The sequence below is a fragment of the Rousettus aegyptiacus genome, unplaced genomic scaffold, assembly GCF_014176215.1.
Source record: "Rousettus aegyptiacus isolate mRouAeg1 unplaced genomic scaffold, mRouAeg1.p scaffold_m13_p_2, whole genome shotgun sequence".
NCBI lineage: Eukaryota > Metazoa > Chordata > Mammalia > Chiroptera > Pteropodidae > Rousettus > Rousettus aegyptiacus.
In genome coordinates, this window is record NW_023416295.1 from 18,327,063 (window position 1) to 18,341,218 (window position 14,156).

At 32.9% G+C, this 14,156-nt stretch overlaps 1 protein-coding gene across 19 annotated transcripts in view; it reads left to right on the plus strand.

Annotated features, from left to right (window-relative positions):
* IKZF2 (IKAROS family zinc finger 2) overlaps positions 1 to 14,156 on the plus strand; it is a 147,114-nt gene that overhangs the window by 3,327 nt on the left and 129,631 nt on the right. For 11 of the 19 annotated variants that reach the window (XM_036237523.1, XM_036237522.1, XM_036237517.1 and 8 more), the window contains 2 exons: positions 273 to 321; positions 1,118 to 1,225. In XM_036237523.1, coding sequence (XP_036093416.1) covers positions 288 to 321; positions 1,118 to 1,225 — 142 coding nt within the window. In that variant the 5' untranslated portion in view covers positions 273 to 287. The other 8 variants (XM_036237526.1, XM_036237531.1, XM_036237527.1 and 5 more) reach the window with 2 other exon arrangements.

Genomic DNA, 14,156 nt, shown 5'->3' on the forward strand with positions numbered 1-14,156 from the left:
TCTGGTTAAGGGACTCATTCCTTTCTTGCTACAGCCCATCTCACAGCACACTTATCTTTCCTATCCTATCTCCAGTAGGAATCAGATCATTTGCAGAAAGAGTTCAGTGACTTGCAAATGAGCACATACAGTACACTGTAGTATGTTTCTTGGGCACAGGTTGCAGCAGCAGCAACATGGGCTAACTGCTTGGAGCTTCAAATAAGTTAAGCATTTTAATGGCAGAACTGAAAGGAATCATTGTGTTAAGAGTATAATCTTTTCTATTGCAGCACTGCACTTTGACTATGGAAACAGAGGCTATTGATGGCTATATAACATGTAAGTATTCATTTTCATTAATTTTTTATCGGTAATAAAATTATGCTTTTGTATTACCTGTATTTTAACTCCTCCATTATAAGTTTTTATGATGAATTCAATACTCTTATTTTCTCCTGGTTCACAACTTTGCCTTTACATTAGAGAAAATAACAGCATACAAGTGAAATAAGAAGGAAATGTAGAAATATACTTAACTGTATTAAAGATAACATGTAAATCTGTAGTAACTTAGCAGATCCACACTTTCGTATTTGATTAACTAAATTTAGAATAGGTCAGGTGATATATATATCTACTAATATGGCACATACTAAATATTTACTACTCTCCTAATTTTTCATACAGATAATGTGAAAGAGAATTAGCTTCCTTCAGTTGACATGTTTTTAGCCAATTCTTTCAAATTTCCAACTCTGATAGCCAGCATTTTGGAAAATTCTTATTATCAATACCGTATGCTTAATGATTAAATTAGAAGTTAAAAACATTTTTTTCCAACTAAAGGATACTTTAGAAGTCAACTATTCCAATTTTTTTTTTTTATTTTACAGTTAAGGTTACTATGAAGATGAAATTTTCTAATTTTTTTTATTGTGGACTGGTTGTGGTTTTTCATCATTTCATTCATTTACTATATATTTCTAAATGATATTTCTTTATAGATTCTTTTAAGGAAAAAATGTATTACATTAAAATTTCAAGGCTATTCATGCCACTGCATGTATGAAACAAAGTTGCTAATTAGATTTTATGTGATGATGAACAGAGACCAAAAGATTTTATTTTGTGAAAGCAGGTGACAATGAGCTTTCACCTGAAAGGGAGCACTCCAATATGGCAATTGACCTCACCTCAAGCACACCCAATGGACAGCATGCCTCACCGAATCACATGACAAGCAGTAAGTCTTCATTTTATGATTTTTTTTCTTTTTCTCTAGTGACAGACGTGAATTCGTTAGGTCTGTGGGGTCCTCTCACAGTGTGGTGTTGCTGCTGCTATAGATTTTGCTAAAGAAAGAACAACAGAGATTTATTCTTGTTCATTCTAGTATCATAAAACATGAGCTTGCTTACTAGTCTGAACTATCCCAAGGTGGCATTTGGGAGCTGGTGCTTACCTTTATCAGGTAAGAAATGTTAGGCTTTGCTGGTTATTGTTTTGACTTGCCAGGTTTATGACTAGATTTGTTGTTGTTGGGTAAAAAAAAAAAAAAGATAGAAACAGGTCACTTCCAAAGGACTCTTCACAGCAAAAAAAAAAAAAAAAAGAAGAAATAATTTAATATTGCCTTGGTACAAAGTTAATCCATCAGTGGTAGAATTGCAGTGTTATAGTGTTGCTTTTATTTATTTATTTTTTTAACGTGAAAGTTTCTCTCTAAAGCATTGCAAGTGAAGTGTAATTGAAAATCTTGTAAAACTCATTTACATCTATTTCTCTAACAAAGTGAAAGTGTTTTGTTTTAGAATAGAGAAAAACAGAAAATTTGGAAGGATGTTTCGAATTTACAGGAATAGACAGTTTTGGCTACTATTTTCGATGAAGAGTCATTCATTGATGGAGTAGAAGCATAGTTTTTCTGTAGTAAAAGAGCAATTTACATGCCAATATGCCGTCAGTGACAGAAGACAAAATACTTTAAGACTATGGTTTGTTTTTCCTTCTGTTTTATCAGTTTAGTTATCAAGTGCAAATGCTGTATTCTCACTCAGTTTGAAATTTTGTGTTTCTCCTATACTTTTGGTATGTGTTATATTCTTGTGTAGAAAGGACTTCTGACTTATACGTAACTCGTTTTGATTTAATTTAAAAGTTTTCTATTTGAGTGATATGTGAAGGAAAGGCATTTTCTTTCCTTTTTTTTAAACAAAGATTTAATAACTAAAGAAAACTGAATCACCTACTGGATTATGAGCATATTCTTAATTCTGATTACCAGAGAAAACAAATTTTTCTTTCTACTCTCTTCTTACGGTCCTCAAAACTTAAGGTTATTATAAAGCTACTAGCTTTGTAAGTAGTAAAAACTTCTGAATTATAAGCAAATATAGAGTACTACTGAATACATTTTGCAATTCATTACCTTTAAGTGATTCTAGCTATTGACTTGGAATTTTGATTGAACGATGTGAATTTACTTTTTAATAGTTTTCTTTTCATTAATGTGAAACACTTCCTAGGAAGCTTTTGTTCTAAAAGCAGTCATTGAAATTCCTTTATCACATAGAAAGAAAAAAAGTTAGCAAGTGAATACATATTAAATTATAGTGCTAATCTCTCATAGTGGATCTTGTAGCATTAATTTATTTTTTTGCTAGTAGGCTATTGATTTGATAAAAGTTATGCTACTACTTTACTGTAGGCAGTACAGTTTTTACATTTTGCCATTAATGTTACTAATTTCTTGGTAGAATAGTTTTATTTCTCAGATAATTTTTGTATAATTTCCTAAAGAGTAAAGATAGATTAATATGCAATTTATGTTAGCCAAATATTTAGCTATTGGCTTTAGAAACATTGACTATAGGGGGTAGATAATAATGTTAATCATAGATTTTGACTGTCATCCCCTAGCCTCCACTAGTTTATCAGCAGGAAAATGCTTTTTAATTGGTTAATTGGCTCCTTTATTTGTGAATTTGATTCTGGTTTTACAAGTACTAGGTTCAAAAAGGCAATTCACTCATTTATTTTAAAATAAGTAGTGCAGAGTGTAGGCATGGTCATTTGAGCAAATAAGAGCTGTGCTTTTGACATTTGAGCTTTTTACACCCAACGACAGTAAAATTATATTTGGTAGAAAGGTTTTTTGTTGTCGTTGTTTTTTTTAAACTTACTAGCCTGTGGCAATTTCATGTTAGCATGATTTTTGGCTAAGCTGCACATGTTTTTGCGTTCTTTTCCAAAGAGTTACAGGTTAAATGTTTTGGCTCTCACTTCAGAGCTGTCTGTTGCATCCTTTATGTAGCCTCTATTTACAGTATCTAGGTTACCCACTTAGGTGTTAGATGGAGAAGATACCCATTTTTCCTCTCTGTTAGATCTAGGAGAATATCAGCATTTTAGATTGCCAAAGCAAATAGTGATAGAGAGGGACTCTTGTCTATTAATTTGAACAAGAGACCTAGAGTTGGTCTGTCAGATGTTTTTCTGTGACTTAAAATAGGTTTTTTTGTGCTTGTGACCTGTCAAATCACTTGTACCCAAGACCACTGGTTTGTGTAAAACCCTTACATGCTTTGTTGACTTTATTAAATGAAAAGAACTTAATTTATTTTCTGCATTTTTTTTACATCTTCAAACATACTTCCTGAAGGGCTATTGCTTCCATAAACAGAATTGCAATTTTGACTGAAAGTATTAAAGCCTAAAGTAAATGTGAAAATCTTTATGATAGCCTCCAGTAGCAGCCAGGAGAGGACAGGAGTATATGTATAAGAAGGAGAAAGTTATTTTAACACAGCTTAGAAAATAAAATAATTTAATCCTTTGATTTTTATAAAATAATTAATATTTGGGCCATAAAGTATCGACAAGATGTGATAACTCACTTATTTTGGCTTTAGCAAAGTGGTCAGTTTTACTCTAAGGTCCTAGTCAGTTATTTAGGTTATTTGATGACTATTCTGAGATGAAGGGTATCTGTACAAGTTGCTGCCAGCTATTGTATAAAAATAATGACAGCAGCTATCATTATTTGACAGCGCTAGAAGAGAGAATCAGCGACTTGGGAGAGAACTAAAAACATTATAATGCCTGACAGTTTTTGGTTTTAAAATTTGCATGTAAGATAATCTTAAAAAGAAGTAAAGGATATTAGTGATCTTAACATTTTATATTGACTACTTCCTGTGTTTTAAAATGAATTTTCTTAGAAAACTTCAAACTTTTTCTTCTGGAATGAGGATGTCTTTGATAAGAAGATGAGTATTGTTGCCTGAGATCATTAGTGTACATATTGAGTCTGCTGACAATCTTCAGTGTCAGGGATGACAGTATATGCCTTGATGGCTACTGGAAATACACAGTGTTAAGTGATTTTAAAAATAGAATCTGGAAGTTAAGAATCTGAGACAGGCAACTCAGACAGAACAATATAAAAATAATCCATATTGTATTTCGGCCCATCAGATGAAACTTACTTTGTGATTCCTTCTCTGTCTGGGTTAGCTCATTTCCAATTCTTGCAAAGTTGCTTCAGTATTGTTTTCAAACTGGTCTTTACCTGCTGCTGACTATTTTGAAAACATTTTAAGGTTCAAAAATCGTAATTAGTGTTATTTTTCTTATCATCTACTTTTATAATGCCAACGAGTAAATTTTATTTGGAGATAGTTTAATGGTTTGAAAATACATTGTGACACAAACTTCGTTTTTATTACTTTAAAACCTTCACGTGGATCAAGTTTGAAGTCAATACTATTTATCAGTCAGTTTGATGGCCAGGTGACACGTATGGAATTAGAAGAAGTAGTAATTCTAGTTTTACAAGACTCTGACCAATAATCAGGTCAGGGAATCTAGCTTATTCTTTTTAGAGTGCTTTGCACTTATTATTTTTTTTTTTTTCTTAGCTAGTTGCCATTTTTAGAACCTAGTGAAGCAGAAGTATATTATGATTTCCATTTTTCATATGTGGAAATGGAAGCTTAAAGAAATCACTTGGCCTCTTAGCAGAAGGAAGAAGTTGTCAGGATTGAGACATAAAACTGTGATATTACCTGGTAGGTTAGTTAGATTACTTAACTGATATTTCTCTGTAATGTCATTATCTCGGCGTGCCCACTATGTCCCATACTGACCCATGGTTTGGTGACAAAAACTATGTTACAGGAGTAGAAAAGGGTTCTTATGAGGATGGAATAATATCAGATAATCTCGTTAAGCATATACTTGAGTGCGCTTTTAAAAATATAGCTTGGATTATGGAACTCACTAGCTTTCTGAGTTGTCTTATATAGCTTAGTTTGGCAGTCACCCTTGGTTGAATTTCAATAGGCTACACCCTAATATAACACCAGATGGGCTTGATGTAAAAACTCACTCTGTTTTGAATTGTGGTACTGAGGCTTGTGTATACACCCAACATACCTTATATTTAGTTTTTACTTGTTAGGAAATTTTAGAATTCGATTTGGTTTCTTTATATCTCTCATTGTCATGGCTATGTACCAAAAGGGGTAAAGAAAAATAACTAAAAGAAGTATGTACAGTGGAATATTACTCAGCCATAAGACAAGATGTGACATTTATGACAACATGGGTGGATCTTGAGATAGTCCTGCTAAGCGAAATAAGTCAAACAGAAAATTTTGAGAAACATGATTTCACTCATATGTGGTATATAAAACTGAAAGAAACCAATGAACAAGACAAACAACCAAAAATTTAATAGGCACAGGCAACAGTTTAGTGGTCACCAGAGGGAAAGGAGGTGGGGGAGCTGGAGGTAGATAAGGAGAAAAGGGGTCAAATATATGGTGATGGAAGGAGATTCAATTTCGGCTGGTGAACACACAATGCAATATACAGGTGATGCGTTATGGATCTGTACATTCAAAACCTATGTAATTTTATAACCAACGTCCCCCCAGTAAACTTAATAAAAAAAGAATTATAAAAACAGAAGAATGTATGTGTAGGGAATTAATTACAAAAATACCGTGCTGTATGTTTTCTTTGTACCTCATTTCTCCCTTCCCTCCATTTTTAGACTGCTTCAAAGTTAGAGTAAAGGTCTGTGTTCGAGAAATAAAACAACTTACTGGAGAAGTGTTATCCTTGCGCCTCTGTCTTTGTCCAAATATGTCTTCCCCAGATTTTTTTTTTTTAATGTAAATGATCAATTAGGTTCTGTTGAGAGTCTTCCTTCAAGCTGTGATGAATTGAGATCTCTGGGTCTCATGCTCTTCTCTCCTAACTTTGAGTAATGATATATTCTGATGTTACAATGTTCTGAATGATCAATAGCAAGGTCACAGGCCTAAAATGAGTAGGACATGTTGTTTTTCTTTGCCTTTTTCCTTTCTATCTGTTTATATAAAATATATTTATTGATCTAGTAGTATTTTCTTTTGTGAATTAATTAATACTCAGAATATGTCCGCTTTCAAATAGGTAAGGAGTGTTTAGGAACTATTTCCCACATCATAAATGTTTAATCACACTGGAATGAAAGAAGGGGAGGACATAATTTGTTGAGTGTAGATGGGATGCCCAGCACTGTGCTATATGCATCCTATTATTTCACTTAGTTTCCATAACAGCTCTGTGAGGTAAGTAGTTACTCCATTTTGCAACACATGAAACTGAGGCTCAGAAACTATAGGTTGTAAATGGTTAAAAACACAAGCTTTGGAGTTATATAAGCCTGTGTTAGAAGTCTTACTTTGCCACTGACTTGCCGTGTGACCTTAGGCATGCCACTTCACATCTCTGAGCTTCAGTTTCCTTATCTGTGGAGTGGGGATAAGCAATACCTACCTCAGTGGACTGCTGCGAGGTTTAAATTGAAGAAATATATGCAAAATGCTTAGAAGAGTTTCTGGTACATTCAATAAATAATAATAGTCACTGCTGCTATCAGAGTCGTCAAGTTAGTTTTTCATCAACCTATGACTCATAAGAAAAAGAGTTTGTTTTCAAATCCAGATTGGTTTGAAATTCAGGTCTTATACTCTTTCGTTTTTACTGCATATGTCTATGGAATAGAGGCAGGCATTTCTAATAATTTATGGTAAGAATTGAAGAAAAAGACCTTTTATTATTTAAAGCATCTATGCAAATTTCAGTTAAGAAAAAAGTAGTTTATATTAGAAATATTTTTTATTGGGTTTCTGTCTTTTATGTTTTTGGTTATATGTAAAGAAAAATCATTATTTACCCTCAGTGCTCCAAAGACACAGGTTGTTACGAATGGAAAAAGATAAAGTTCTCTTAACAGAGTAACCTGTTCATATCTAGAGTCAGTTCTTTTTTAGAAAGTCTGCATCTAAAATTTCACTTTATTGATGCATTTGGTAATACCATTCATTCTCATTTGATAATACTAATCAAGTTGTAGGACTGATGGTTGCTAATTGTGCATGTTGGGAATAATACTTTAAGTGTTTGAAACTTGAAGTATGCTTATTAATATAATGCCTATCATTTAAAGGCATTTGACATGTTGTTGTATTATTCTGGTTGATGAATTCAGCAAATATTTACAGGCTACATTTTATGTGTCTGGCACTGTAAGATGAATGCGAAGGTAAATAATATACCCTGTTTGTTCTCCAGGAGCTTACACTCTAGTTTGAAAGACAGGCATCTAAACAGGGCATTGTGCTGTGGTAAGCTCAGCATTCTGATTATTATGGGGAGAGAGGGGAGTGCTAGTTCTGAAGACTATCTCGAGAGAGAGGCTGTTTGAGGTGAGACTTATTAAATGAATAGGATTTAGGGGAAAAGTAGAAGGCTTTTTCAGTAAACACACCCACAATGGGAGCTGAGATATAATACGTTTTGGGCAATACAAGAGAGTAAAGTTGGAGTCTAGTATAGGAATTTGAAGCCTGATGAGATGAGAAATAATTCTGGAATTAATCAAGGAAAGATGATGGAATATCCTGTGTAAGAGAAATCCTGGAGCAGGTTTCCAAGCAAATATTTCCATTTAGTTTAATTCAGGATACAGAGAGTTTGAAGCACCTGTGGAATTTGGGAGAGGATAGCAATCCGGCAGGTAGATAGATTAGACTCAAGTGTGAATTTTTCTAATTAGAGAAATTGAATAGGTAGTTTGTGGTTTGGTTTTTTTTCTCTCCTATATTACTTTAAGAGTAGTTTAATATTTCTTAAAAATTCTTTCCTAAGTAATTCTCAGCATTTGATCAGTGACCTTACTTCCCCAGTTGCCCCATTAAATCAGAATTCTCTATTGAAATGTATGAGCACAGGTTTTAATGAACTCTCTTTGCTTAATGGAGTCCTTTTATGCTAGTCTCAGAAGTTAGATTAGTTGATGTGATTAACTCACTGATTTTTAAACAAAATATGCCAGCCCTTGTCTTTAAAATTGTGTTGTATATTTAATATCATAACCTTTATGGTTATACATTTTAAAAAATCATAAGGCTAATGTGTGCTAAATACTCAAATACCTCTACCGTAATGATTTGTCTTTATAACCTGTTTCTTTATATATAAATATATAATTTAAAATATATAAGAAAAGATTTGTTAATTCAATACCGGCCAGTTCTGGCACATTAATAGTTAAGGAATTTATTAATTTTATCCAGAGCTTTTTTGAAAGCTTTGAAGTAAATGTACATATACCTAATGCATAAGATATATATTATTTGAAAATGATTTGGTATATACTTAATAGTTTTAAAAGTTTATGGTATTGTGCCCCCTGGGGTAAAATTACCTAGAGGGAATAGTGTAGTATAGAAAACATCTTAATTAACATATTTATTGCCTCAAAATATCTATTATGGAACTTCATCTTAAGAATGTAAGCTCTGATTACTCAAGACACCGTGGAATTCCAAATGAATGTTAATGATGGAAATACTTCATCTGAGATTTCCTGTATGTGAAGATTCAGAACTCTCTAGAGAGATATTTTTCATCTTTCAAACATTGATCCAGCCAACATTTATTAAGCACTTACTTTGTGTGATGCACTGTTGATGCTGGGCACAAGAAATATGTTCGTGTTTTTTTTTTTTTTTTTTTTTTTCTGTAGAGAAGGACATTATCTTTCAGGATTCAAATGAATTTATATTTTATTTGTGATATTATAATCTTATTGAGTTTAGAAGCAAATAAGTGTGATGTGCTCACCATGATTTATATCTGTTATAGATGAATGAATTGCTTCTTACCTTTTACTGTCAAGAGTTCTTCAAAAGTGTATAAATTTGAAAATGCCTAATGAAACAGACAAAAAATATAACTAGCTTTTAAGATAGGTTCCCATGGGATAACATTTCCCCAAGAAATTTTTGATAATGCCCGATTTGGGTCTCAGCCTCACAAGTTCCAAAACTTGATTGATGGCACATTGAGCATGGATTCATATCTCAGTGTTGACTCACATTAAACAAGTTTACAAAATTGACATTTAGAACCAGAATGTCAGTTTATATCTGTATTTTGGTTAAAAACAACAACAACAAAAAATACAAAAAAAACCCCAATCAACAAACATTGGCTCTGGATCATTCCGGCTGATTTGACCAGATCATTTTGTTCTTGCGAATTGACCTGTACGGGTAATCATTGAAGGTCATTTGGTTAGCAAGGAATCAGAACAAAGGGAATTAGTTCTATAATTTCAAATATTTAATGGCATCAATTTAAGAGAGTCTAATATGATTGGCATCACAATAAAGATACATTGCCATTTGGATCGTTATGGTTGAAGTCTTTTCTCCAGTTCTTTCTTTCCTAAATGGACCTGGATTTAGATTCCCTAGGTATAGATTCAGCCAACATACTTCTGAGAGTCATTTTTTTTTTTCCTTGACTTTCGTGGCTAAATTCCCCAGGTTTAGTCTTTAACTTATATTACTCTATATAATCAGGTTACAACCAATTCTTGCTATCCTAGGATGCATTCATTTTCTTTAGTGTAATTTTACATTTCTGCTTCAGATTTGCTAAATGTTGATTTTATAGCTTAACTCTATGAAAGCAACCTTTTGATGCCTATAAAGGATAACCCAACTATTATCATAAATTCAGACTTTCATTACAGAAATGTTGATGGGAGTTGTGGTTTAAGAGGTGTTAATATCTATTATAAATGAAGATGGAAAATAGTACTGCCACCTGAGAAAGCTACCTTAAGTTAGCTGGGGATTTAGAAGAGCTTCAGTTTATAGGTCAGGAGGAGCAGACATCACAGCAGTTTCATGAAATCATTGAAGTTATCTGACTACGGCAAAGAGATTTTATAGACAATTATACTAGTTTAATTTAGGTAATAGGGAAGGCTATCTTAATTACTGAGTGTTAATTTAAGAATATTTTTTTTCAAAGCATACAGCTTTATTTTGGGGACACACATTGATTACAAAGAAGTTAATTGAGGATTTTCTAGATGCCAATCTTTGGGGAAAATGACCATGCCTCATCTTTTCATCCCCAGTATAGAGTGTCATACTGGGGCATTGTGGGAGCCCAGTCACTATTTGTTGAATTAAAGAACTACTTAAGATTAGCATATTTCGTATGTATATTTAAATATTATGGTTCTGATCTATTTGAGGAAGTTTGGAAACAATTTCTCAGATGTTGAAATAACTCAGAAATCCTTCTTGTGATTTTTTTTTTTTTTTTATGTTTGGGTATGCATTCATTTTAACTGCATGTCTCTCTCTTACAAAAAGAATTTTGTAATCTTTAGATCAGCTCCCAAAAGATGATCTCTAAGATTCTAAATAGCTCTTAAGTTTTCTGATTCTATACAATTTTGTTTAGTTGACTCAAAGTTAATGTAAATGTTTCTGTGAATATTTTATGGTTGTCATCATCATCTTTATTACTAATATCTTTATATAGCCCATTTAGAGTTTAAAGATTGACTTCCACATGCTTATAATTTTAAAATTAGTTCTCTATCACTTACTTAAAACTGCTTTTAGTAGCATGTACAAAATGGAATGCTTCAATTAACTTTTCTTATGCACTGCAGATATTTTGAGGAGCACATAATTAATCAGTGTAAAGTCACGTTCTAATAAATTAACATTCTGGGTGTCTACACCTTTGACATTTTTGTCATCGCCCTCTTATTATCATGGAAGCTGTAGCTCTCCTTACACCTGACGATGTCAACTCTACCTACTTCTTACTAAGACATCAGTATGCGGGGCTTAGTCATATTTCGAAGTGCTAGGACACTACATTGCTCTGTTTCCATTGAATTAACTTTAAGCATTTCTGGTTTGGTTCTAAAGAGGCATAGTTTTTTCTACATTATATAAAACATTTTCTGTTATGGTAATTTTTTGTGAAGGTCCATATTTTGTTGTTTAAAACAAACAGTTTAACAAGTACTATTTACGCATGGATATATATATTTTATCAGACATATTTTACAAGTCTTTGAATAAGACATGTCAATATCTTTACTACCTAAATTGTCTGACACAGGTTACCTTATTTTCAATCCATTGTTACCTTTTTGACTGAAAAGTAGAATTTCTATACCTTTTAGGGTAGAGGATATATGTTTAATTACTAATGGAAACAGGTCTATTTATTTCTATTGGAAATGGTTACTTAGATAATTCACATATCACTTGGAAATTTAACTGTTTAAGAATTTTTAGGTATTAAAAAAAGGTAAGTAGTACATAATCATTTTTAGATACTGCTTTAAATTACAATTTTAAAAACACCGATTCTAATATAGTATTTTTAAATATAAAATGAATTCTATTGTTGAATGTTTACAAAATATTTGAAAGTAGTGATAGATTTGATTTGGATATAATAGAACTAGAAAAAGAAATATGAGATATTTTCTGTGAGTCTGCTGTTTTTAAACTCTCAAAATATGTATTACACATTGCCATCTGTCTAAACTATGACAAATTAATGACCTAATGACAGTTTTGGATTCAGTTTTTTTGGAAACAAAAACAAACAAAAAAGAAACACACTCTACCCTCGACAAAACACAATTTAAGAATAAATTATTATACATAAATTATTACAGTAAGGCTGTTTACATAATTTTTTTTCGATGAATTTGATAGTTTTATTTGGTCCCAGAGTTTGAGTCCAAAGTCTGATAACAAATTTGAAGAGGTTATTTTTTCCAGCAAATCAGAGAAGTTATAGTTCATAAAAAATTGCTTTCATACAACTTGTATATATAAATTGCCATTTTTGTTTTTAAAGTGTGTGTGTGTGTGTGTGTGAGCGTGCACATGCGTGCACATGTAAGTAAATGCAAAGAAGAAGGAGCAAGAAGGAAACTCAAATGATTGATAGAGTTCACTTTGGGGTATGGGAGGATAAACAGGGAATTTAATCATTTATTTTAAATAGTTCTACATTATTTGGATCCTTTACAAAAGATCTTTTACTTGTGTAGTTAAAAAGTAATGTGGTCAACCATCTTCTCAAAGAAATAAAGTATGGACTTATTCTGTAAGAGAGTGAATGATGCTCTGATCACATAGGTCTGACCTTGAAATTTCAGATATCATAGACGCATCAAAATGTACTACTCCCATTGATAATGAATACTGGTCAAGGATATTCTCATCTACAAATGCTGTCTACAGACTTATTAAATATTATTTTAGATTTAGTCTGCACATATTTTCTTAATTGCTATCATACAGTGAAATGTCCAGATAAGTTGTATACTCTGAAATTTTGAGTGATATTCATTCATTTTGTGAGAAGTCGTAAATAACGTATATATAAGTATACTCTGGCAATGGTAAGGAAACATTGTAGAATTATGATGCTAAAAGAAATCTGAGTAGAATAAGTTAAAGCTTATACTGAGATATTGTCATCTACCTTGTATGAGTTTACTTTTTTAAAGGAGCCTTAGTCTCCTTTTCATTTTCATAAATTTAAAACACCACTGAGTACTGATAATGTTTTACATTAAGACTTAAAGATACACTGTTTTTAGCAAGACAACTGGTATGTTGCTAGTGGGAGTAGGAACTGTGTAAATAATTTATATGAAAGGAAAGAGTAGAAGTGTGAAGTATAGGGAACACAGAAGAGACCTAGCTCAGAAAGAAAGAAAGAATAAAAAGGGTGAATTCAGAAGTGAGAGACAAGCCACAGAATCCACCAGAATTAGTAGATGTGGAGGGAGGGATAGAGCAAATGAAATATAGGATCTGTCCCTCCTTTTTTGTCTTCTTTCAGAAAAGATAAAGAAGAATCTGAATTTATAAGTTAATTAAAGATGCTACCTGACCGAAGGATGAGGAATGTAGCAGTAAGATTAGAATGGTTTCTGGTAGAAGATAAATAATAAATATTGAGATTTGATAATAACAAGTAGACTTCCTCAGATCTGTGAAAGTCGGGAAAAAGATGAGGGTAGACTGGTGAGAAGAACTGGAGCCCTAAGAGTTTCAGACTAGAAAGTCTGGAAGATTGAAGCAGTGTAAAAGTCAGTTGTACCTAGAATAGGTTGTTTGCTGTCAGAAAACAGTGGCGTTACTGATGGTCATCTTGGACTAATCTATTGCTTTTATCTTTTGTGAAAGTGACTGTGTAATACATACTGTGTGTGAGAGATATCCTAACTGGTTGTCTTCCTGTATTATCACCAACGCAGTAAACTTTGGTCTTGTTCCTCAACTGCCTTTTTACTTCATTTCAGTGGAAAAGGGTGTTGGGGAATTTGGGAGACCATCAGCTTGTCAGAAGAAGTTTCTCTGCCGCCGCCGCCGCCGCCGCCGCCGCCGCCGCCGCCGCCGCCGCCGCCGCCGCCGCCGCCTCCTCCTCCTCCTCCTCCTCCTCCTCCTCCTTCTTTTCCTCCTTTTTCCCTCGTAGGAGGTGGCAGTGAAGATAATTGATATTGAGCAGATCGGATGAGGTTTTGCATCCAGATTTTGTTCTCTGCTCTCTTGTGTTTCCATTTTCCTCCTGAAGTATCTAAAACATCAGCCCTGAGTGTTTCAGAAAACTTTCTTGAGAGCCTCCTCTGTTAGAGGTTTAGAATTCTTAGGTGCCTTATACCCACTAATACACTCTTCTAAAATTAACCTTATGATAATACTGCAGTAAAAATTTATCAGACATGAGATGAAGTTTACACACGTATATTATTGTTAAAGAAAAGGTTT